The sequence below is a fragment of the Strix uralensis genome, chromosome Z (assembly GCF_047716275.1).
Source record: "Strix uralensis isolate ZFMK-TIS-50842 chromosome Z, bStrUra1, whole genome shotgun sequence".
Lineage (NCBI taxonomy): Eukaryota > Metazoa > Chordata > Aves > Strigiformes > Strigidae > Strix > Strix uralensis.
Genome location: NC_134012.1, coordinates 93,261,143 through 93,282,173, shown reverse-complemented (window position 1 = coordinate 93,282,173; position 21,031 = coordinate 93,261,143). Strand labels below are relative to the sequence as shown.

The 21,031-nt window shown below is 39.2% G+C and overlaps 1 protein-coding gene across 2 annotated transcripts in view; it reads right to left on the bottom strand.

The window, feature by feature from the left end:
- KIAA1328 (KIAA1328 ortholog) overlaps positions 1-21,031 on the bottom strand; it is a 175,102-nt gene that overhangs the window by 54,228 nt on the left and 99,843 nt on the right. The window contains exons 7-9 of one of the 2 annotated variants that reach the window (XM_074855072.1): positions 8,410-8,508; positions 3,849-4,534; positions 987-1,082 (exon numbers count right to left, since the gene is read on the bottom strand). In XM_074855072.1, the coding sequence (XP_074711173.1) occupies positions 987-1,082; positions 3,849-4,534; positions 8,410-8,508 (881 nt within the window). The remainder of the gene's footprint in view (positions 1-986; positions 1,083-3,848; positions 4,535-8,409; positions 8,509-21,031) is intronic. The other variant, XM_074855073.1, reaches the window with a different exon arrangement.

Here is a 21,031-nt window from a genome sequence, read left to right as displayed (position 1 = left end):
TTGAAAAGGAATCTCAAAAAAATAAAGTAAAATCAGTATCACTTAATGTTAAAAAAATAAGAAAAAATAACGCATCAGACCCTTAGTTTATAAATAAATAAACAGTTCTTCCAGTATTCTTATAGTGGAGAGAAAAGCTTATTATTTTAAAGTCTTCTCTTGTCACTAAAGAAGGGACCATTCAGAGGACAGCTGCTCATCTTGTCTACCAAACAGGGACTACTTTGGTCAAAGGAACATCTATAGTTGAAACAGAACAAGAAGCTGTCACTTTTTGAGAAAGGAAGAAAAACTCTGTCAAATCCACAGTTTTTATTTGTTGCTTTTCTAATAAGCCTGAATCTTCTTCCAGTGGTAACAGGACATGCGACAGGGTAGGATAGAAAGAAAACACAATAACGTATTGATTAAGGTTTTAAATAGCATGCAAAATTGAGATAAAGAGCTAAATATTGGCTTAACTCTACTTCCAGTTATTTCAGTGGTAGTTTGCTCTGATCACACTGAAGCGGAGGTGCAACACAGCACTGTTTAAAAAACAAGTAACTGTCACCAATTATAAAAGACCATTTCTATCTGGGAGTTAAAGGATAATGTATTTTTTACATCAGGTGCAAATCAAGACTAAAGAGATGTTCCGATCTTAACTGAAAAAAATAACAAGCAGTACCTAGAACAAAGAACAAAAGCTAAGATTATGTGAAAACTCCATTTTGCACTGGGCTAGGTTAGTGTCCGTAAGAGATAACACACAAAACCTGAGACCTCTACAGGAAGTCAACCCCTAAACCATGAGTAATAACAGGTCAGCATAACTATTGAGTTGACTCATAAAACACAACACCCAATGAATTTTACCTTTCCTGCAGGAAAAAAGCTCTTAATCTGAAACAAACACATGAACAAATACACTTGGCAGCCAACACCACACTGTCAAGAAGATATACTGACACTGTGAAGTACTTAGAAGTGAAGAGAGAAATTACCTTAGCCCCATGCTGTTGCCGTTCATCATCAGAGCAAGTTCTCCAGGTGCTTCATCAATGGGCACATCTTCCGAACCAGGTACGTGGCCTCCAAACCTGAAAAAGCAGAGTTAGCTCGTTTTGCAGCTGGTCAAATCATCACACCAGGAACTCGCCACAAAAAGGTGAGTTGTGTGCCTACAAACGGGGCACTTAATCACGTTAAATGCAGAAGCTTTCATGACTGTTTTCACACTTTCAAATATACTTTTGTTTTGGAAGGCTGACTTACGTCCAGTGCCTTTGCTTCTAAGGGTTACCATTGGGAAAAAGACTAGAAAAATTTCATTTACTGATTTCCAAGGACCAGCTCCCTTAAGGAAATGGTCACAGAATCCACAGTATGTGTACACTGCATAAAATGTAGAATTCGGCTGAGATGGTTGTGTCTCCTGAAACTGTGGGCCCACAGATGATGCTCTATTTTTAATAGATCACCCCACCTTTTTCTTTCTCTCCAATGAAGATATAAAAGTCAACAACAGAGGTACTTCTCCCTTTTCATTTGAATAAAATTCCTGCTTCCAGGATTTACCATATTTGTCTGCTCTGGTGTGGCTGGCATCAGGAAGAGTCACGAAACTGCCCGTTTCCCTGCACGCACAACATTTTTCACAGCCAAGCAACTATTTCACATAGAGGGAAACTGCAAACTCTAAGTACTATGCTCACCTGAGGCTAAATAGGAAAATGTGGGAAATTAAAATGCAGTTATGATGCAGCATGGCAAAAAAAAGGATCAATTCATACTTTCGTTAAAAGAGCAGAAGAGTTAATAGCCAATAATTACAAATGGTCAGACCTTGTACTTATCATTCGATGACAATAGTTTCAGCAGGTCAGAATGGACCTTAACAGCACTCCACCCAGGCAGAAGGACAGACAAAAAAACCCACTACCTGGAAATGGATTTTTGTTGTATTGCTTTTTTAAACTGTCATGATGTTAAGACATTAGAGCCTCCTGACAATGAAGCAAAAGGTATTTAAGCTTAGCTAAACAAAATTTTATTGTTTGTAGTATATAAAATTACCCTGTTATCAAGTGCAAAAGTGAATTATATACCTAGAACTGAAACAGAACTGTGATGCCTGAGAGATTTACCTGTAAATATCAAACATTTAATTCTAAAGAGACTGAGTATTTTTTAACAGCAAGCACACTATGTTCTAGTTGCTTTTCTTAGAATATGGCAAATGTGCTTTCACCTTCACCTCTGAAAAGAGATCACAAAAATACTGAGTCCTCAGATTGATCATATATGATTTTCTTTCACAGAATTCTTTTAGGTAACTAGAGCTCTGTAAACCATGAAGTTTTTTTTTCAGAAAAACAACAGCTAAAATAGGCATAAGAGCTTTAACAAGCTCATCATTATAGATATATTTAAGGTCCATTTTTTTCTGGGCTTATGATGCCTCAAATGGTAAAAAATATCCATTAGTACCAAAACCACCAAAAACCTCAGTCTGTATGTCCTTCATATTCTACTTGTTTTTCATTAGAGGGATGCATGCATAGAATTAAGGTATCTGATGATTAAGAATCCATCTGTTCCTACTTAATTCTCACCTGAAGTCATAATCCTTTGTTTGTGACCTCAGTGATTTTCAACACACACAATTGTGATTGCCTTTAAGACAGGTATTTTTAAAGCCATATAAACACATTATTTTCAATGGAAGCCAAAATCGAAGATAACAAACAAAAGACCACCTAAATTATGGTATTCTCTTTCAGAGTTTGACAAGTAACCAGGGGGCTGGGATTAAGAAGAGAAAGTGATATATTCCTCCATGGTGGTTAGAGTACGTGAATGTAGGAAGTGTGTCACATAATGCAGACTCTCATGGGATGCTGTCAGCACTTGCCATATTAAAACAGCATAGAAATAATCATCCTTGTGAAACACCCTTATTGCTTCTTCTACAAGACTGCTACATTCTCCCCCATTGCTTTCCCTTTCTAGTGCTGAACTGCTAGTACCCAACTGAGTTACACTGGCTAATTCAACTTACTTTAACCTGCTCCCTTTCACTGTTCCTCTTTGCTCTAGTAACATGATACCAATAAACCAGTTTCTCCCTCTTTCCCAGAGACCCCATTTACATTGTCAGGAAGGTGTTACCTCACCTTCTACAACAAGCTCATGGGCCTTTCAAGCCACATCCCATATTTCTACGGTTATTGCCTTTACCTTCTTCTAGTCTTAAGCATGTATTGTGCCTCAGTCTTGGCATTCTTCCTTCCACAATCATCACTGGGAAGAAAATGTCCTTGCTACACAGAGCTCCCTTCCCTTTCCATGTGTATATATGGGAAAAAAATATTCCATATATAAAGAAATTACCTCCATCTCTTCTGTAAAACACACATCTTCCAGTCCTTACCTAGGAAGGTGCAATACTTAAAACGGACCTCACCAAGGAAAGAAGGGGGAGTGTCACATCTACGTCATCCACGCTGACACTGCTTCTTGCCAAATGCTGCACTCCTTCAAGTGCCAGCACTAACATCAACCTCTTGTTTTCTTCTACTGCTCCTCTTTTCTCACCTAGTCTTTTACCACTCTGCTTTTCTTATGCCTTTCTTTCTATCACATACTGGTTTTCTCTGCTGCTTTCCACAGCTGTCATGCCATTTCCCAACAGTATATGCTAATACACTAAAAAGTTTCCTCCGCTCTAAATCACTGTTAGAAAGAATTTGTGCCACTAGTCTTGCCTATCTTATTAGTTCCGTTCTCCCACTTTAATTATCTATTGCCCACATGTTCATTAGAAATTTTAGATTTTTTTAAAAAATGACAAATCTCAAAATCACCTGTTATAATCCAGACGGGATTGGTGTAGTTGTTGTTGTTTTAGGAGCAGTTTTGCTTCTTGCTTAGCCAATAAATGTTGGAGGCGTTCCTTTTCAATTTCCAACTCCATTTTCTGCAGAAGGAGCTTCTGCCTTCTTTCTTCATACAACCTTTTAGCCTGTTCTTTTCCTTTAGGCCCTGAGTCCATGCTGTCATTCTGCCCGGAAACTTCAGAGCTCCTAGAATAATCACAGGTTTTGTGAACTGGCCCAGAGTGTCTTCTAAGTACCTGGCTGACATGGTGGCTCTCTTGCATGCTCCCTGAGCTCCCTACATGCCTGCAGGCACAACTGTGACTCACTTGCTGAGGGCATGTGCTCTGAAATTCATTTGCTTTCTGGTCCATCTCCTGAGCTGGTTTTACATGGTGAGGGTTCCTCTGTTTGGCTGGGGAAATCATATTGTTACACTTTCTGTGCAAGTCATTTTCTACCGGATATTTCTTCAGACACGTCTGATGGTTGTAATGGATTTCAGTCCCGTAATTGTGATTATTCCTGCAAGGCTGAGACAATGCAACACGGGCTGGGTTTCCAGCCTTTGATGCTCTACTGTTCTTATAAAAAGTTTGAGGTCCCCCAATACCCAAGTAGGAACCATCTAGATCCAAAGATGGCTGTTGGCATAAGCTCTTCTTACTGGATACCTGCAATAAAAGAAACAATTTCCTGTGAATCATCAAAATTTATCTTTGCTCATTAATTTCATTTGGTAAATGTGTTCTCTCAGAAACAGACTTGCTGCATCACAGACATAGAGCCAAACCTGAAAAAAATGTTTATCAGAAGACAGACACGAATCTGCTATCAAATCTACATTTCATTCCATCTACACAAGTGTAATAAATGTAAAACTACTGCCTGCAGGATCCTCAGCATAAAATGAGTCACTTCATAGTATCAAGTAGTTGTGAGCATCTAGGGTTACATAAAATCAACTTGAAGAGTGGCAAAAAACATTAAATGTTAAGGTTTGAAAATGTTTAATTTTGAATACCAAGCCAAAAAATCCATTCAGCCACTATAAATACTCTTTGATTGGCCATTACACAGCAGGAGATTTGATGTAAAACATTTCACCTTGCACTGAATGGGATATTACTTACTGCTGGAAATTTGATGAGAGTTTTTGAAATATCTTTACAGAAACACAGATAAAAACCAACTACTTTCTGTAAAAAATGGTTGTACATCAAAAGCTGTCATTTAAATACAAAACATGTTTAAATTCAGCTATAAACTGAAGTGATTTTTCAATTAAGCTGGGCAAGTGATTATACTCTGATAAAACTCTGAAGAAAGAAAGCAACTATAACTCACATTTGTCAACCCAGTGCTAGCAAATTCTAGTGGTTTTGTTATACTTGTGGATATTATGTAACAGACATCAAAATCCTACTTATATCCTGGAGTATCTTTGCACTATGGTTCATCTAGGCAGTTAAGCATTTGAGATTTTATGCACATCAGAACAGCAGTGAATCAGGCACTCACATTTCTTTTGCTAGATCTGTGCATTAATTTCAATAACATACAGAATTTAAGCTCCTCCAGCCTTTGGAATCGTTCACAAAGACCTGATTTTTCTAATTGCAGAAGCCACGTTTGTTAAAGATAACAAAACCACTGCAGTGAAAGTAGTTTAGCAGGGAAAACTGGTATCCATTGATGGAAAGAAAAGTATTATTTGCACTCTGGCAACGCTTTGTAAGCATTGTACTATTGTCCACATAGAGCGGAAAGACAGTCTGCAAGCCCCAAAACACTAGAACTTAGGAATTCAAGCAAGCATCCAGTGATGATTAGAGGAGAGATATAATCCAAATCTATGCAGTGTTTATATGTATAATTTAAATTTTTTTATAAATAAACAAAATACCAAATAAACTCTGCTGTCCTTCAAGACAACCAATTACAAGTTTCTTGTAGACTTCACAGAATGTAAATTAACGTGGATTAGCACCTGAATACTGATATTTTATTATTTCCAGTCTTGTGGATACAAATATATCCTCTCTGCCATGTGATTGAAAGCGAAGGATGTCATGTTTCGCCCCAAAGGGCCCAGTGAGTTGGAGGCATTTGCATTAATGTCAGTGCTAAATGTCTGAGGAAAGTCTGGTGCTTGGACTGGGTGAAAAGTGCAGGACATTAAAATATTTTAAAGTCAGAGGGGCTGGCAGGGCAACTAAGCAGAAACGCAACATGCTGCCAAAAAGACGGAGTTTTGATATTTATTATTTGTAGCGTGCCATCCTTGTCTGCAACTTTTCTAGGCAAATAAAGGCTACAAAGCCCTTTTAATCTAAATTAGATAATACATAAAGGGATGACCAGCAACAGGAAGAAGTATTACAGAATAGGAAAAGTAAGAAAATCCTGTGGCTACAATCTGTCTCAGGTTTCCCACCTCACCTGCTTCTGCTAATAAAGCATTTAGGGCATCAAGAGAAAGAGGCTTTCAAGGTGGCCAGTTTCCCAGCCCACTAGGACAGCAGAAGGTGGCAGACCTGAAGGTATTCTTAGAGGATCCTATCAGAGCTGGCAGCTTAGGGTGGTCTACAGAAAGCATACACCTACCCTTCTGCAGCCCATAAACAGAAGGAAAAAGGGAAAAAAAAAAGAAGACTCAAAAGATTAAATACCTGAGAATGTCTTTAGTTTAGCAGTTTGTTTTATTGACTGAAGAGACAAGGCAACGTTAAGAAATCTAAGCACACGAATGAAGATGGTACAAAATAATCATCAGGAACAGGCTTAAGAATAAAGGTCCACACCGCAAATTAACTTCATGGCTGAGACTCTATTAAGAGTCCCTGAAGGCCCTAAAAGAGAGGTACCAGTTAGCATTTGTTGACCTTGGTCGCCATTAAATCTGCCCTGATGGTCTCAGAAATGGCATTGACATTTAAAGACTTCATAACAAGGCAGAGAAACTTTAATGTTATTTCACAGTTACAATATGTTTGCAGGGGGGAAAATTCTCATTAATGTCATTGAATATGAGTGGGGTTTTTTATTTCTTTAGGAGGAGGAGGTCAGGTTAGGCAAAAGACTGAGTTCCAACATGCCTTTGACTGATACTCAGTTCTTTGCAGGGTCTAACCCCAAAGAAAAATTAACTTTAACTATAACTTTATTAACTTTAACTATTAACTAGTCAGAAGCTAGTCAACAACTTTTTTAGCAATTTGTGGTTTTCTGTTAATTCTTTATTGAAAACTACAGCTGGATGGTAGAGGCTGCAGGGAAAATGGACTGACATTTACACTTATGAGGGATCAGGTGGGACCAGAGCATGCCATAACAGATGAGTAAGATGCGGGCAAGGTGAAGGGGAAAAGCAAAAAAAAAAAAAAAAAAAATCAAAAAACCCACTTACTACCATGAGTCTAAAGATGCACAAGCATAAGGAATTGGGTAATTTTACAAGGTGAGTATAAGAAAGATATTGCCTACGGGACACATAGAAACCATGACGGACCATGATGGAACAGCTGTGCTTTCCCCTCCGTGGAGCTCTTCCAGGCTTGCTGTACGGTATTTAAAGATACAACTTCCTTTAACTGAGGCTTAAACAAACAAACATACTCAGACTGCTCCTTGCAACATATGGAGTTAATAAGACTTGATCAGATGCGAAACACTTGCATAGAAACGAGAAGATATTAAAAAATAGTTAAAATAACCTTTAGAAGGGTTTAAAGAGGAAGACATGTGGGGAGCTCTACAAAATCTTTACTGCAATCCCAGTAATTTTTGATCAGGGATTCAGAGCAGAGCTTAAACAAACATCCAGTCCTTAAAACTTCCTACAAACAGACAAACAGCACACCAGTTTTATGCACGCAGCATTATGATCTCTGCAAATTCTTCTTAAATGCAACTTGTGTGCTCTGCGCTGCTAATTCACAGTGCTAGCAGAGGAGACACATTTACAGACTGACTCCATCACACAGGGCTTTGTACTGCAAGGGATGAACTAGTAACAGATCAGATCTTACAATCTCAACATAGGCAAGGTTCTAACAGATTTTACTGGTAGCTCTTCATGTACAAAACATGTTTAAGAAACAGCCCAAAATACTCCTGGGGAGATTCTGATTGGACACAAGAGGAAAATTTTTCACAATGAGAACAAACACCCACTGAAATAATCTCCCCAGGGAAGTGGTGGATTCCCCAGCACCGGACACTTTTAACATTCAGCTGGACAGAGTGCTGGGCATCTTGTCTAGACTGCTTTTGTCAAGAAAGGTTGGACCTTGAGGTCCCTTCCAACCTGGTATTCTATGACTCTATGATTACCTTGAGAAGTCTTGCACTCTGAGGACAAAAACGAGGGTCCCACCAAAATACAGTGCTGTTATGGTGAACAGCAAAATTCCAATAGATGTTAACAGGATTAGAGTTTAACCATTAGCACCTGGCTTTGTAGTTAGATAGAAACATATCTGAAAACAGAAAAAGAGACAATGAACTAAAATTGATCTCAACTGTATCTTGAGAACATTTCACTAACCTGGATTTTCAGATCTGGGGTTTCTTTTGGTGGGGTAGAAACAGAGGGAGGAACCTGCAGGTTCAGAACTAGTCCATTGTGCTGATATGAGCGTGGACCCTGGAGGAAGCCAAGGAGAACAAACAGGTGCAGCAACCAGAGGAGAAATACAGAAATTTAAAGCTATTTAAAGATGAACCAAAAATTTCTAAATGGACAAATGAGAGGCTACCATACACAGGGACATTTTAAAGAGCACCAAGGGCACAAATTAGGGACCTAGCAGATGCATTCATTAAGATATACATCCTAAACCTGGAACTCATCACAATGCATTGCTGATGTATGGGTCTCATCTGAATAAAGCTTGGCTTTGGGTTTGCAGGTTTATCGACAGTATAAGCATTCACTCTTGTCAGTAGAATGAGGAGAATATCTTACAAATAAACTCAGGTAGGATACCAAGCCAACAGAAATGTCGTTTTAAGAACCATTCTTTCAAATGATAGGAATATTTGAAGTACATTACTAGTGATTAAGAAGCTATTCTTTCCAAGAGTCTGTAAGAATTTAACAAGGAGAATGTAAAAAGGTAAAGATTTTAAAGTAAATTAGTAGGACCTACAGAAGTCTATCTTTTTTTTTCTTTAAATCATATAATCCTTTATTAAAATCTCTACCATAAGTAACCTAATATCAGCCATTACAAAGTGCCTACATAATAGTTCAGCAACTGTCTCTGTCATTACCTAAGATAAATACAGTAGATAACTCAGAAGGTAAGCTGACCATTTTTCAAGCAAGAAATAAGCACCATTTTCTGTGGAAATTATGTATAGCTATGATTGCCATATTCCACTGAATAAAACAAATGGTCTCAAATCAAAGAAACTATGTGAATGACAGTCACAAGCCTGTATTTTTCCTGTAAAAATCTACTGAACTCAATCTACTGAATAGGTGTAGCAATAAAAAAAAAAAATAGGATCCCATCACAAAAAAGTGAATCTGTAGCTTCTAGCTGACAGCAGAGGAACACCTCCTATGTTTATGTTACCTTCAATTTTTTCTTCTCCTCTTTGTTAAGAGGGTTTGGAGCTGCGATGCCAGGTGCACAAAAAACCTGCATTCAAAGTGGCATGTGAGCATTTGCTGGCACTCAGCTCTAAGTGTATATTTTGCATTCATAAACGTGCCACCCTTCTTCTCCAGCTACACAAATATTGTAGATAATCTCTCACAAATGCCTCCATTTCAGATCAGCAAACTGGTTTTACGCTGGCTGATAAGGCAGTTATTAATAATACAGTGCTCCAAGAAAACTAAAGTGAGGTGTCTGTATGTTGAGTCTTGGAAATCACTGTGAGCAGAATGCCCATTAAGCCCAAACCTGCATATGGCAATGCAATACCTGACCACTAAAATTAAGCAAACATGTTTGCTTTCTGAAACAAAACTATAGCGTTCCTGTTTGCACTACAGAAAAATGCCACTATACTAATCTTGACAGTACCAGGTCTAACTATTAACATTCAATGTGCTGCCAACATTATAAAAACGAAAAATCACAATCTTCTGACTTCAATTTTTTACTTCTGCCCTTTATTTTACTGAAGAATCAGTAGTTCAAGACCTAGATAAATATTTCAAAAACTATACTATTTGTGAGCAGAGCAGGTCACTACCATTTCCCAGTGCATTTGGAGTTCATGTGAAATAAGGGCAGAAGAGTGATGAGCTGCATTTTTAACATGGGCATACACAGAATAGTTGTCTAGCTGATAGAGAATGCGTAATGCAACATCTGCACAGTACGCCTTGCCAAAGCCCATCCCAAATAAATGTAGTGCATTCTCCCTAGTGCAATTAACTCTCGTACTCTGGCAGGTTTTGCTAGAAGATCATCAAGGTAGATTACCTTCCAGCATATGAACTAAATACTTACAGGTGTTATATCATCAGTTATTACTTACAAACTTCTGCATTTAACAAGACATCCAGGCAAATGAATGATCTAATTTATGAATTATTTATAAGAATTTCACAGCATGCTCCTGGCGTCATCCATGGCCTTTTCCAGGTCATATGACACCAATTAGAGCTGAATTTTAAATTATTCAATAACCTGAACTCTCTTGTCATTTAACATATAGATATCAATGCAGTAAACAAGTTAAGTCTAATGGGCCCTGGAGGTTTGCGTTCCTCCGCCCATCAGCAGCAGAGGCTGTATGCTACCACTGGAATAGAAAATAATAGAATGCAGCAGTCAAAAACATTTGCAAGGTTTTAATAAGTTATTTTGGCTCCCTTAGGGATTTTAGTATAACGTACAAGCACTGAATCTAAAACATATTAAAGTCCTTAGCTATGTGCTTTTAAAACAAAATTAGGACATAGCGAAAGAGCAAGTCTGACACTAACCCTAATTTAGGCCCTTAATTTGAAATGTAGTGGAAATTATGGAGTAAGCAAGATTTACTATGCACAACTCATTACCTTCAGGCTCTCCTACAGTATAGCCAAAAATAGCCCCTCTCCCAACACATATACACCTGTCTGTAAAGATAAGGCTACACACAGGGAAATGGAAATGTTAATTTAATAGCTATCGGTTGACAGGTATACCTCGTATTCCTTAGCAATTGGGTGGAGAAGGGACCTCCACCATTCTTCTATCCTAACAGCACTGAGAAGACCATTGCTCTAGAAACCCATGCAGATTTGGGTATCAGCTTCAAGATATACCACTTCAGAGGAGAGGTTTAGGACATTTGTGGCACATTATTAAATAAGAGAGGGAAAGTAACAGCCTCCAAAGCACAGATGCAATAAAAGACATCTTAAAACCATTGTTTCCCATGATGACTACAAGAAGAAGATATCAACAGCAAAGGTACCCGAGGTGAACAGCACAATTAGATATCTGATTATGCCTCAGTGTAAAGTCTGCAAGAAACGTACAGCAAGCATGACACATCCTGGCTCCGAATCCAAATTAGTTGGCCTCCAACATCTCATGAACCTCTGAGAATGGCTTTATGACTGAAGGAGATGTACAGACTTCCTGTCCAGTGCTGATCTAGCCTAAGAAGTCCAAGACATATGGTGGAAAACTTTCGAGATTGGGTGCAGCTCCATACAATCCTAAACTGTGCCTAGCACCAATGGGCTTATTTTTACAGTATCTGTGTCTCAAGTTTCTGAATGCCGCTGTAATAAACCCCAGACCCACAACCATAGATGGGCACTTGCAGACCCCTGTCTTGGAGGCCTCAGTGACCCCACTCATGCACACACATTTCCTTTGCATTCTCACTACTTTGAAAGGATTAAAAAGTTTCCTGAGCTCTATCCAACAGCAAGAGGAAAAGACGAAACGGAGATGTTAAGTTTATCATTTTAAACGCTAGCAAAGAGTTGTCTAGCTACTGATGTCAACATGAATGCCAAAAAAACAATAACGTTGAGAAAACATCATGCCAAATAAGTAAAACCACACTTATCCAAAATGTCTAGCCAGATTAGGAAGAATAAGGATTTAGATAAAAAGAACATAACATTGGATTTTCTGCCCTCAACCTTATCACAGGAGGGGGTTGCAAGAAAGCTTTTTTTAAAAAAAAAAAAATTTAAGAAAAATAGCAGAGGGGGGAAGAAAAGACAACTGCCTAATCTCACAGCACACATTTTAAGAATATACAAAAATAGCTATAAGGGATTTTATTTTGGTTACCAGCCAGACTTAGTTTCATTCCTACACTGGGCAGCATTTGATCATTTCACATTAAGGGTAGTAACATGTTGGATGATAAGAGGGAAGTTCATACTAGTTTTCATTAAAGAGTAATATCCACCATGTATTTGCTCCTTCAAGGTAAGTTTTTCAAAGTTATTTTAAAAAGCAAACAGTTTTCTACTTGGAATCACAAGCTTAGCATATCAGGGGCTACACATGTTCCCAGCTACTGCCAGTCTCTTTAGAATTCAATCAACATTTGCTCCAAAGTCATGCTTTCATAGCTCCAGACACAAGACAAAAGGGCAAATATACCGTGACCCTTCTAAATAGCCCTGATTACTATGATCAAACAGAAGCCAGATACTTATGTGGATAAGAACGTGTAGAGTTTGATGTGTGAAGATTACTGCAGAAGTAGACACTGAATCAGCATTTGCCAACATGTACCTCACCACGACAGCCAATATCACCTTTCCCCTGTATTTACAGTAGGGATAACTGTAGTACACATTGGCCAGCGATGAATTTTAAGTAACAGCCACTGTTCCCTCAAAGATTACCAGAAAGTTTTACTTCCTTCAGAAGAGAAGTGTCTCCTGCAGAGTCCCTGGGGTATGGACATAGGCTTTGAAATACCTTTGCTGCACAAACAAAGAAAAGAAATGGATAACATCTAAGAACTGAAAGCATGTTCAGAAGTAGGGACAGTGTTTTTGCGAAAAACAACCAGAAAGTTATTTAAATAATACAGAAATCCCACAAAAGCAAAAACAGAAAATCTTTTGACTTTAAGAGCAGAAAGGTGTGCCCAAGCGAGCATGTTCTGTCAGCAGTGTCCTTGCACTAAGAGCCAGCCAGCATTTAGATTCTGCTAATGATCCCATCTCTGGGAAATAATTCATAAAAAGTAAACAGTAATTTTCATGTGCCTGCCCTTTTGATCTTACATTTGTAGGAAGTATCCTGAGGCTAGCTGTGGGCGCCCCCGTGGCTCTGGCTGATTGACCTCTAATCTGCCCCTCAAGTAACGATCATGCCAAGGAATGACAACAAGAGTTGCAGACATTTCAATGCAATCCCACTAAAGACAGGCTGACTCACTTCATCTTGTCAAAGAAGTTTCATGTAAGAAATAAAAGCTTTTTAGAAGGACCCTTTTATTTTGTAATGATGCTGTTCTTCAGAACAAAGACTGGAACAAGACTGAAGCACCAGCACCTGACTGGTAGATAGCTTTACATTAACTGGCCAAATGATAGTGCAAGCCAGAACAGGCAGCCCCAGGATTATGTGTTAAATAGTCTTGGTAGCAGAAAATTAAGAAAATCCTCTAGAAGAATCAAGTCAGAAGCATAGTACTTGGCCTCTCCACATTTCAAAAAAGTGTATGCACCATTTATTAAAAGGCAGTTGTCTAAAGGCTTAGACACCAACTGTTTATGGTCTCATCTTCTTTGAGATCACAGCTTGCATGCTTTCACCCCACACTAACCCATAGTAAACACAAGATGGTGTATATGGGGTACCTTATGTCTCTATCACTAGAAATGAAGCTAAGGGTTAAAATGGCCAGTCCAGAGCAGTTGACATGCAGAAACTTGTTGACATGCCGAAACTTGCTGTCATGTCAAGGTGACTAAATTACCAGGAACAACTTCTTTGAATAAGAGAGTGAGGAAACTACAAATTACCCTGCTAGAGTACATAGAAATATGAGCACAGACTATTTCTATTTTACAGTAATACTGAAAAAACATGTATACCCCTAACACACTGAAGGGTACAATGCAACATACAGATGGATGAACTGGTACATAGGCAGTACTGCAGTTGCTACCAAGGCACTTGAAACGCTAAGTCTTCTCTGAATGGTGGTAGAACTCCATCATGGGCAGATATTACTTATCTATTATGTTTCCAGTTCCTGCTTCAGTCTTTCCACAGTTAGTTCATGTATCTGTTTAATGAGACTTTTGTCAGATTTTCTTGCATTAGCAAGCACTCCGTTTCTTTTCAGAAGTCAACATCTTAGTTTACAATTACATGGGAAGTCCATGAAAGCTCAAATGGCACTCCACAAATGGAAAGGACATGAACATTTTTGACTAAGAACACACGTAGCTGGAAGTTTTCTGCAAAATACAACTACCCCTGGAGAAGTTCCACCTAAGCAGTTTCACAGCATGGTATCTCATAATCTGTTACCTAATCTGGACAGGTGTCCCCTGAGACCTCTGAGCAACACAGGCAAACTATCTCACTTGAGTCTTGGAAAGCTCAGCTCCCTGAACATAAACATTCAAGGTCCTCTTGGCATACAGGCTGTGATTTCAGTGAGACATGAAATGTTTTCTATTTGGCAGGCTGGCACTATCTCCACAGATACATAAATTAACTAACGAAAGACTGACTCAAGGAGTAGGAGCAGGCATGGAGCAAATACCAACCTTTCATACCCTGGGGCTAAGCCAGCTGTTACCTTTTGAAGCTCACCATGAAGATGCTGACTTCAGAATACTCCTACCACCCTTGAAATGCCACTGAGGATGTCCCAGCAGACCTTCCATCTATGGCTGAGATTCCTTAAGACCTGAGGTCATTCTGCAGTGGGTTTAGTACTGTTGAAGGTAGCAACAGCTGACAGAGGGAAATGACCTCTGATACATCAAGCTACAAAGATCAACTTCCTCTTGACCCATGGAAATGATATTTTACAGTCCTGCTTGACACCATAAAGTATAGCCATGGTATCACAGCTATAATTTGCATAAAATGGTCCTAGATGTGGTGTAGAGCAGTTTGACAGTCCATCTTGATGGGTCTCAACTGCAGAATATTGATATAAAGGCTCTTCTAAAGTTACCATAGGCCATTAGGTTGTCTGAATGGACATCCATCACTACCAGCTTGTGTGAAGGAGAACATTAAGTTAAAAGGGCATGACCAAGCATAAATTGAAAGGCCCTCCACTACTCCAGGGCAGCAGTGACCTTGTGAGGCAATCGCCTTCACTCTGAAACACTGCAATCTGGACAGACAGACCAAGTAAAACCCATCCACAGGTTTATTAAAGAGAGTTTAGTTTAGAAAAGCTCACAAGTGTCAGCATTTGCAACAGCCTGAAAGGAAATCCCTGCACAAAGCTGGGCCTTTGTCATAACCACACACAAATATGCAAAAGAATTAAGTATGTTTATAGTCCTACATTAATAGCAAAACACTATGCCCTGTTTACAAGCTGAAGGACAGGGGACATGGAGGGGCAGTTTCCAACTATGAACCCCTACAGTAGAGTCTCTCCAAGTTAGAATGGAGAACCATTATTTTATTGTGCTGTGCCAATCTAAGAGCACTGGCTCTACAGCTATAAACAAGCGTTACATACCTATTTTGTGCTCTTTCCAACCAGTACCCTAACAGCTGTGCATTTCAAAAGAACAATCTGTTCCCCACTTGATAGCAATTAATGTAGCAGATATATGACACCCAAATTTGACATTAATTACGCTCAAGTAGGGAACCAATTTTTGAATGGAATTTTTTTCCCAGGGAAAACTGTAGAAGTTTGTATTTTTATATTTCACCTTTGCTCTGGTTTATCATTCCCCAATTTATGAACTCAATCTATATGATAAGTCTGCACAAACACAGAAAGCAGAAGGAGCCCCTGATGCAGAAAGCAGAGACAGGCCATGATGGTAAAAGGGATGAATTTCTGAAGTTCTGACTGAATTCTAATGCAGAGTGGAAGGTTCCTCTATCTAGGTTCCCAGGCCACTTCTTTGGAAAGAGTTAGTTAATAAAGGTATTCTGAGTACCAGGCTTAAGCCTTCCTTATTCCATCTGAAAGAGCTGCACTTCAGCTCTCCTTCTTAAACTCTGGATTCGACAAAGAATAGTAATGCTTTGAGGGTGAAAATCTCTAAAACCACTCAGTGCCAACTTTAATGGGAGCGGAATTAGGTCAACAGTAAAATTCACCCCCTCCAGGAACAGAGTTGAACCATCCAGCTGAGCACAGAAGAAATTCTCACCATGTGTTTCCATATCTGTAAAGTCCCTTGGGATTTGTAAATAGTAAAAAAAAATTTAAAATATTTCCAAATACTTTTGTAGAGCAGAAGGCTCCATCCTACTGGAGAAGTAAAAAAGAGATTGAGCCTCCCTCACAGCTACATATTAAATAAGTGCATGTTTTCAAGTGACACAAACCTGATGGGAGAGAAGATACGAATTCGCAAGTATTCAGAAGAACTGAGTGGGGAAAAAAAAAGAAAGTAAGAAGGGCCAAGAGTAAAGAAAAGAAGAAAGCCAAATCACATTGATTCAGTCAGGTATTTAAAATGGGTTTTCTTTAATTAGCTGAATTGTAATACAAATTAAAACTGAATTTCTTGTTCACAATATATTCATTGGAGGGGAGGGGATGCAGCTGGCTATTTCCAGAGCAGTTCAAGCTAAAACAGACTCAGTTCTGCAGGACTGAACAGGAGCCAGTTTCCATCCTTCTCAAAAGACTGAAAAGCAACTTGGCAGCAGAGAGTCTGACTGCAAGCTCCATCTCAGAAATAGTTATGAAGGACGACAAACCTGTGGCAATTGTGACTGAACTCATTAAAATCACTACAGATTATTTAAAGCCCTCATGCCTGACATTCAGGTCCTTTATTATGCTTTAAATGCCTAGGAAAAGAAGCTGTAGACATAGGGCAGAAATGAGGGCTTTAATATTGCAGCTGATCGCTCAGTGACCAGAAAAGGGAGTTTGGTGCCACACGGTATTTTTGGCATGAAATGTTAAACAGGAATGATTGCAGAATTTCACTTTGTTTTTAAAATCTTTTGCTTTCTGATGACAGAACTGTTGATGATAAAAATGCCTAAACCCAGCTTTCAGCCTGGATAATGACCAGAAGCAAAGTAATCAGATCTCTTGGATCAGTGTCTGTTTCATGATACGAGGCAAGATTAATAGTTTCATGCTGATTTGCCATTTCCTAGAGTGGTGTTAAATTACAAATTTACGGGGGGGTAGGGGAGAATATGTACTATATGAAACTCTCAGAAAAGGGCAAAACCAAAGCACAGTTATCATAAGATAAAACCATAAAACAATCACAGTCCTTGGGGGACCAGAAGCTCTGTGCAGCCTCTCGTGTCAGATCATCATAGGGTGCCTGGTTATTTCATGATAAGATTATCTAATGTTAATCTCACCATTAGAATTGCCTGCAGTAAAAATGTTACCAACTTTCTAATTTTAATTACTGAGTTCCTGAAGATAACTACTTCAATCCTGTTTAAAAAAACCACTCCCCATGGTTTCTCTGAAGCTGGGAGTACTTCAAATATCAAACTTGTGGATTGGATGACTTTCAATGTCTTTAATTCTGTGATTATTAACTCCTTTCTTCCCTCCTATTTTCATCTAGTCATCCTAACACAAGACAGTATAATATGCGTATAGCATAACACAATTTTGTCGATTTCATTTCACAAGCTACACTCAAAAAATGCTGAATACCTCAAAAGAAATCCATAATATACCTATAAGTAGGCATTCTTGAAATAATGCAGAAGGGGAAAAAGTATTTCTTAACCCAAAATTGTCAATGTAATGACCTCAGGATTAGCCAGCAGAAGTGCCAACCAGCAGTGTAACAATCTCAACAGCAGAAGCCTACAAACTGATTCCCTGGATGAGGTTTCTCTTGAGCAATCTCTTCAGAACCCACCACTAACTTACTAAAGAGATAATCTCAGGTGTTAGTTACATCACCCAGTGTTACAACACACACACACACACCCTCCTTGTATTATAATTCCTATACCTTTTAAGCTTTTTAGCAAATACCTTTCTCCCACTATCCAATGCATAGTAGCAAATTATGTAAAGCCATATAAGCTATTTATTGTCACAAGACTCCAACTGCAGACAAGAAATTTCCAAAGGAGATATTATGGAAAAACCCTTTAGGGAAACAGTTTAGAGGGGCAGTGGGGGGTGGGGTTCCTCAGGAACAAAAAAGAAGTGCAACATTAAATAGAAGGAAAAATAGCAAGCAGGAGAACTCAGGCAATTTCAAGAACCTCCCCACTGTATCACAAAGCAGCTTGATCTGGTCCAAAACCACTCTGACCAGGGACCCCAGTTAACTCATTGGTAGTCCACAGTTTGGGTCTGACTCTGTTTTTAATCAAACCCTATTATAATCAAACTAAGAACATCATGTTACAACAGAGGTATACAGAACAAGTCTCTTACAAGAGTTGTAACATGGTAAAAAGCAAATAATTATATCCTAATCACACTGTCATTCGGTATTATCCTACTATTGTAATTTTCCATAGAAGAAACTAGAGAATAAGAACAGTTGAAGACAATTTAAAGAATAGATTTGTCATGTTATACACTAGTATGATACAATTTGCTTATACATCAGTTATTTTATATATGCATACATAATCTATTGTCTGCATTTCTCTTGTGTTTTTAGCATAAAAATGGTTAGAGAAACATCTAGATGTGTATTTCTCCCGAGTTCACCAGTTCCTGCTGTTTGTTTCTCACCTGAAGTCATAATCCTGTCTTTGACATCATAATCATTTGCACAGCCACCAATTGAGATGTCACAAATGGAGGATTATGGCAAGGTGGGGAATAAGCAGCAGGAGCAGATGAACTCTTAAGAAGCAAAAATCTTGTTTTCATGCAAATGTCCTTCATAATAGAGAACAAAAGAACAAAGGAAGAAAAATACAATGGGAGAGAAAACACTAGAAGCTGGATTGTTTCTAAATACATGATCTCCCTGAAATTTCCTCTGAGGAGTCAGCTGCTGATTAACAACTACATAAATCATTATAAAAATAAAACAAATCTTGATATCTGATGATTGAACCCCAAATACGAGCCAACAATGTGCACTCACAGCCCAGAAAGTCAACTGTATCCTGGGCTGCACCAAGAGAAGTGTGGCCAGCAGGTCGAGGGAGGGGATTCTGCCCCTCTGCTCCACACTTGTGAGAGCCCCCCTGCAGTCCTGTGTCCAGCTCTAGGGCCCCCAGTGTAAGAAAGACATGGACCTGCTCAAATGGATCCAGAGGAGGCCATGAAGATGATCAGGGGGCTGAAGCACCTCCCTTATGAGGACAGAGCTGGGGTTGTTCATCTGAGAGGAAAAGGCCTTCCAGTACTTAAAGGGGGCCTACAGGAAAGATGGTGTCACGGATGAAAGTATTAACACTGTGATGTTTTAGCAGCAAATCAAGATTTATTAATGACTAGCAGCACTTAATCATTAACCAATTTGCAGGTTTACAAAATAATTCAGTAAAATATGTTATAATTAAAATAGCGACTTAACTATAGATTTGAAGATTACAAGATTCACACTAACTTACTATATGGTACCTTAAATCAATACGTATATACATGCGCATTCACAAACACAAGACATACAAGCACACAGACAAAAAGTATTTGGATCCAGCGGAATAAGTATGTACCCACGTTCATGAAAATAACTGTGTATATCAAAACACATTGGTAGGTAGAGAGAATGGGTGAAAGAGAAGCTAGCTCAAAGTTAAAATTTCCCTCTTCTCGAGCTTATAGTAAATACTCACAATGCATCAGCATTCCTCAACAGGCAATAATTAAGTCTCGAACAGGTTGACTTTGCCCTGGCCTCCTGTCAGCTCTAATGGCAGATGGTACCTTAAGGTTTTTGTTACCTGAGAGGCATCCCAGCTCAGGGGAGATGCTGGTCACAGGCCCGCTGCGATCCAGGAGAGTTCAAAGGGTCTCATTTGGGTCCGCTATTTACAGGATCCAAGATAACTGACTTTTGACAGATACGTTTTTCCACTCCGGCCTAGCTCAAACTATAAAGTATTCTGGTGTCTTCCACCAGTTGCACAAGAGCTTGATGGATATGCAATTCTGTCACTGCTCTCCCTTGACCACATCATTGGTACAGGTGTAGCAGGCTGTCAGGAGGTGATGGATGGTTATAACCATTCCCACGTGATAGGGAGAGCAGGAGCCAGTTTAGTCAAAGGGGTGCTCTGGCTCACTGCCATTAGCAGCCCTCACCTCCCCAGGTTGGTATGTGGCCCAAGACGGGGTTGGAATCACACCAAGCACTGAGTGGCCTAGCAAGGACAGAGGAGGAGGGGAGGAATTGCACCACCACAGATGGTGAGGGACTATTTATAAAGGAGTGTAGCAACAGGTGGAGGGGTAACGGCTTTAAACTGAAAGAGGGTAGATTTAGATTAGACAGAAGGAAGAAATTCTTCTCCGTGAGGGTGGTGAGACACTGGCACAGGTTGCCCAGAGAAGCTGTGGCTGCCCCCTCCCTGGAAGGGTTCAAGGCCAGGCTGGACAGGGCTTTGAGCAACCTGGTCTAGTGGAAGGTGTCCCTGCCCATGGCAGGGGGGTTGGAACTAGATGGTCTTCAAGGTCCCTTCCAGCCCAAACCATTCTGTGATTACATGATGATACTATTTATATACATTATGCCTGAATATTCTTCATAGTAACTAAGCACTGTTATACTTGTTCTATAGATGAAGACACCGAGGTCAAGGAACACAGGGGACCTCTCTGAATCTTAGTCACAATCAGATTGCTCAAGACATAGATATTAAAAAATTCAAAGCTGAAGTGGCCCAAATTTTGGAGGAACAGAAAAACCATATCTTGAGTTACAATCCTACAGAAGTCTGTTACAGAAATGCTACTCCGGGTTAGCAGTTCCAAAGAGTTAAGAGAATTCCGAACAATTTTTATATTTAAAAAAATCATTCATAAATTAATCTGTCTGAAATTGATTCTAGTTATCAATCTGAATGCCAATATGCAGTCACTGAAAAAAAAAAAAAAAATCAAACCTG